The sequence below is a fragment of the Cupressus sempervirens genome, chromosome 5 (genome assembly GCF_028749045.1).
Source record: "Cupressus sempervirens isolate cs-2001-9-10 chromosome 5, ASM2874904v1, whole genome shotgun sequence".
Lineage (NCBI taxonomy): Eukaryota > Viridiplantae > Streptophyta > Pinopsida > Cupressales > Cupressaceae > Cupressus > Cupressus sempervirens.
Window position 1 is genome coordinate 1,012,912,217 of NC_143122.1, and position 5,262 is coordinate 1,012,917,478.

The 5,262-nt window shown below is 35.7% G+C and overlaps 1 protein-coding gene across 1 annotated transcript; it reads right to left on the reverse strand.

Annotated features, from left to right (window-relative positions):
* Positions 1–1,057: 1,057 nt before the first annotated feature.
* On the reverse strand, positions 1,058–4,129 carry LOC149559365 (uncharacterized). Its single transcript, XM_089831371.1, has 5 exons — positions 4,099–4,129; positions 1,563–1,717; positions 1,399–1,467; positions 1,242–1,307; positions 1,058–1,153 (listed from the first exon to the last, which is right to left on the reverse strand). The coding sequence occupies exons 1-5, from the start codon at positions 4,127–4,129 to the stop codon at positions 1,058–1,060; spliced, it is 417 nt and encodes a 138-aa protein (XP_089687497.1).
* Positions 4,130–5,262: the final 1,133 nt, after the last annotated feature.

Consider the following 5,262-nt stretch of genomic DNA (forward strand, 5'->3'; position numbering starts at 1 on the left):
CTCATTTAGGTGACCAATTGCCTGGAGGTCCACGAATATTGCCTGATAAAGTTTATTGCCAGGAGGTCCTAATCGATCTTGATTGATAAAGTTTATTGCTAATCAATATTGTATCAAAAATTCAAACTAATTAGGTATTGAATTAAACTTGATAAACAAATGATAGAGAAGGAAAAATTTAAGCATGAACAAGATCATAAATCATATGAGGATGACATATTGCAAATGATTAATTTATGCTTAAATAGTGATAAATTTTATTGTTACTCAATATTCTATCAAAGTTTCGAACATATTAGGTATTGAATTTAATGTCATACATAAACATATCTAATTTAATGTCATACGTGCACATATCTAATTTAATGTCATACGTGCACATATCTAATTTAATGTCATACACGAACATATCTTATTTAATGTCATACATGAACAAACATATAATATAAAATGATAACCAATAATGTCATGTACATTAACAAACACATAATATATTATGATAACCAATAATGTCGCATATGAACAAACATATCATATATTAACCAATAATGTCATAAGTCGAATAATGTCATACATCAAATAAATGTCATACATCAAATATAAAATGTCATATACATCAAATGTGTATCGAATATGTCCACTGATGCCTATATATATATGTCTAGATCAACTATATCTTTTCCTTCCCACGAGGGGAAGGAAACAAATCTCTCAACGTCTTCTGTCATCGTGTCGAGGGAGATGGTGGAGATGATAGGGTCCTCCTGACACGCTCGCTCGTCCTCTTGTTGAGGCTCTTCTCCAACTCGAGCTGATACAAAAAAAGTAGATATGAATCAGTATTTATTATATGTTGAAATCAAATATATGTACACACAAAATCAATTATTTTCTTATTGCCATCAAATAGTCACTCTATACGTCCACCTCGAAGGCTCGTGGACGATCAGGCGTGACGAGACCCTACAACAATTCAATAAATATAATCACTTATAAATAACATTAGAAATTTTGAGACTAACTATTATAAACAACAACTAAAATGGAGAAAATTCTTTCATACCTCAGTCAATGGCTGTGAGCTAGCCATAGTTGCGGCCACTCCATGATCAACAGACTGTCGAAGATGAGGAGGTGTGTCCGACGTCATGAGCTGCATGTCATACAATACACGTTACATGTAACATGAAACATGAAACAAATATAATCAAATGAATTAAATTAACATGAAACAACTGTACCTGTACGAAGCTCGTACGATGTCTATGCTCTGAGTCCATACTAAAGGTTGAGGGTCTTGTGGAGAACTGATGCACATGCATAATATTTTTTGTCAATCCTTAATATGATAACTTAATAAATATATGTATTAATTTAAATGATTAAATTGATACATACCTCTGGACTCGTGGAGGGGACAAAAAATGGGGCCGGAGCATCGCTGCTAGGCTCGGCAACACTCTGACCCTGAATTTTGAACAATGTCAATAGATGCTAATTAATTAATCATTCACTATACATATGAAATGTGATCAAATTAGTAAATTATAATTGTAATTTACCTGTGTGTCAATGCCAAATGTTTCGTTCAAGAACTGATCAGTGATGAGCCCATCATCCGCAACATCTCTAGCATGAGTGCCAAATGTGCATAGGGATCCGCATGAAGTGCACATGTGACCACGATGCACAGAAGGCTCCCCCTCAACTAATGGGCCTACGGAATGGATGAGGGTCTGTGTCAAAGCATTAATGGTCCCTAGAGTGTTGGCCTCTACATGTTCCTTCACAACTGAAGAAATAGTCACATGCTCACGATGTGGCTTGACCACAGGTGCCCTAACTACATTAGGGTCACGACGTGCTCCCGACCTCTCGAATGATGACCCCCCACCTCTACCCTGGGAGTCTAATAGATCAAAATAATTGGGGATCTCCCCAAGGACAAACTCACAATACAATTTCTTCAAAAAATACATTGGGACCTCGTGATTGTTGCAAGGAGGGGCATCAAAAACCATCCACCATCTATCCCAAAAATGATTTCTCATAGCATCATGTATACACCAATGGATGGGGAACCGTTTAGTACCCTCTCTAACAGTATTTTGGTCATCGGGTTTTCTAAATAATGCACATATTGAACCTTTTGGTGTTTCTTTTTTTTTAACATCTTCATATGACAATTTATTTGCATAAAATCTTTTTTGTTCTTCCCTCTTAACCCGCCAAACATCTAACTGACTAGTAACTGAGGCTATCTGGGTCTTAATGGATTCGAGGGATGATGCCAATTGAGCCCTCATTGGATTGGTTTGTCCAGCTTGTTTCAACCGACCAATGAGTCCTTCTAATTGAATTTTTCCTATCTCAATTTCATTTAATATATTTTCTTGTGTGCCTGGTGGAGGTCTTGGAATTGGTTCGGGTTGTGGAATTTGTTGTTCTTCAGGAGGGTTTTGTGGATTTTGGTTTTGAGGTTCATCAGGTTCTTGAGGGTTTTGTGGATTTGCTGGTTGATTATGGACATTTCCTGATAAAGAATCAATTGAAATCCAAATGAATAAAAAAATATAAATAAAAATTGTAAAAACCCTATAAAACAATATGAAAAACATATAAAATAATGCAAAGTCAAGTTTAGATTACATACGGCGTCGACGTCGACATGCTGGTGATCTTGGATTTTGTTGGCGAGGAGGCATATTGGGAAGGGATGTTGAAAATGAATTTTTTTCCAACTCGCGTGCGCGTTGCCCTTATAAATAGTAAAAATCACTGTTAATATGATGGGCCACGGGTGTGCAGCCCATCATTTATAAAAAAAATTGGTTTTTAATAGCGCGTACACGCTATTGTGCGTACGCACTATAGAACATACGCACTATGGTTTGGGTAACCCAAACCACAGTGTGTACGTACAATAGTGCATGCGCGCTATTGAAAAATGAAAAATAAAAAAGGCTTGTCACCTTTTTGGAACCACAAACTTGGTGCATATGCCCTGATAAGCAATTTTCATTTTTTCCAAATCACTTTCTATTTCTTCTAAATCAGAATCAACACTGTTAGTACACATGCTTACCATATTATAGCATACATCATCATGACTCTTGTCTTCTTCATCCTCCACAGTTTGTACACTATGATTAGAAACAAATGACTAAGCAACTACACAATATTATGTAGAGTGAGGTGATTGGCAAACAATACACCATGGCACATTATCATTCATGTTTACTAAACTTCTTTGTAGAGGATCTGGTGTACCCTTATCTTTCACATTTGGAGTCTGGTTAGAGATTGGCTTGTCATCCTTCCATTGGGCAGTATATGGGTAATTTTGCATTCTAGGCTATCTATTAAAATTGCTATTATTCACAAGGGTTTTCTCAGCAACATTTGGCTTATTGAAAGTAGTGGGATTCATTTATTATAGCAATTCCAACACCTAGCCTACTATAGGTTCTTTTGGCTTTTTTCCTACAGGAGTTTTATCACCCTCCATTTTATTGTTATTCTTGCAATTGAAAAGCTTTGGATCATCTCTCCTACACAATCTGCTAGATGCTTTTCTATTATTCTCAATATTTACTGCAATGTTGTAAGCATCCCTTAAAGTTTTAGGATCCTTATCCCTCAATTGGTAAGCCATTTTGTTATCAAAAGCGTTAAAATATGTTGTGAGACAAACATCCTCATTCAATCTCATAACTTGAAACAATTTGTAAATACCATTCTAGAATCATACATTGAAATCAAATGCAGACTCATTAGGATTCTTCTTGATATTGTTGAATTCATTTAGCATGAATCCAACATTAGTACTATCTCCATATTGTTCTTTGAATAACTTCTCCAAATCACTCCATGAGCTAATATTGTCATCAAGTAGGCTTCTGAACCAATCCCTTGCAGCCTCAGTTAGTGAATGTACAAACAACTTCATGACCACAACTTCATGTTCAACTTCATAATCATTTAATATGTTTATGAAAATTCTTAAATGTTCTTCACCAATGACAACATTATTTCTAGAAAACTTAACCACTTTTCCTCTTAAATCAAAAGATATGGGACGTGGAGTAGCAAGAATACCTGCAAATGATATTTCTCTATAGTTTTCCATGTATACGGGTTGCTTCTAGAAACCAGGAACATTTGAGGTGCTTGCTATGTTAACTTGGTTTAGAGGAACACTTTGGGATTGTTGAGGTTGGACAACAAGGCCTTGAGTATAAATGGTGGATGATGAGACATGAGCAGATTGAGATACTCCCTGAATTGAAATCATTGGACCACTAGCAAGTACAAAAGTTGCAGATGGGGTGGAGAGATTTGGCCATGAGGCTAATGCAGAATTAGACTTAATGAATTGGATTTTTCTCCTAGTTTCTGCACTTGAGCTTCATTTTCCACCTTCTCAAGATCTTTTACAAGATCTTCCTTCTCTTTTCTAGCCTTCTCTAGATCTAGATCCAATTTTGACACGGAAGGTTTTATGAGTGTGCTTGGTTGAGATTGAGGTTCATTTATTTGGACTCCTATAGCTTTACCCTTTCATTTGTCTGTTACTTTCACAATGGGTTCTACAAGATTTACTTGAGCAAGTTTATACTCTTGGACTTGAGTAATAACTAGTTCTTGCTTTTGATTCAAACATTTTTCTTGTTCTTGAACTTTAGCTCTTAGACTGTCTATGTCTCCAAATACATCAGTATGGAGAGTTGTAGTATTCTCTACTTACTTTTTATTATGTTCTTTCAAGGAAACCATCCTTTTCAATAGAGTTTCTCTTTCTATTATAGCATCCATGGTGGATTTCTCCTTCTCTTTTTCAAGATGAATGTACTTAGCTTCTTCTTTAGTAACCCATTCTTTTAGAAACCCTATCTTTGATTGTACTTCTATAGGATCTATAGAAGTAACTTTTGAGTCAACAGGGTCATCCAGATCTATAAGATTTGGTTTAGAGTATGGGACTATTTTAGGATTATAAGGATCCAAAAAAGAACTTTTGAGTCCTAACCTACAATGCATTTCGACTATGAGACCTAGTCTAGGGGATATATTCCCTACTGGTGACATATTCTTATCTTGATATACTATTTCATCTAGTACTAGGGTACTAAAAATGCCCCCTAAAAATCTTGAGATTTTTCATTCAAAACTAAGTGAAGAAGACTCTCTCCCTAACACTGGTTGATACTCGGAATTAATGTATACACTACCTCTGGGTTTCCAGGTGGGATTTGGATCTAT

Bases quoted from the DNA above. Each gene is read 5' to 3' on its own strand.
- LOC149559365 (XM_089831371.1), bottom strand. From the start codon at position 4,129: ATGGAAAACTATAGAGAAATATCATTTGCAG. The intron at 1,308-1,398 runs GTATGTATCAAT...CATGTGCATCAG, and splicing joins TCCCCTCCACGAGTCCAGAG to TTCTCCACAAGACCCTCAAC. The intron at 1,154-1,241 runs GTACAGTTGTTT...TATGACATGCAG, and splicing joins ATCGTACGAGCTTCGTACAG to CTCATGACGTCGGACACACC.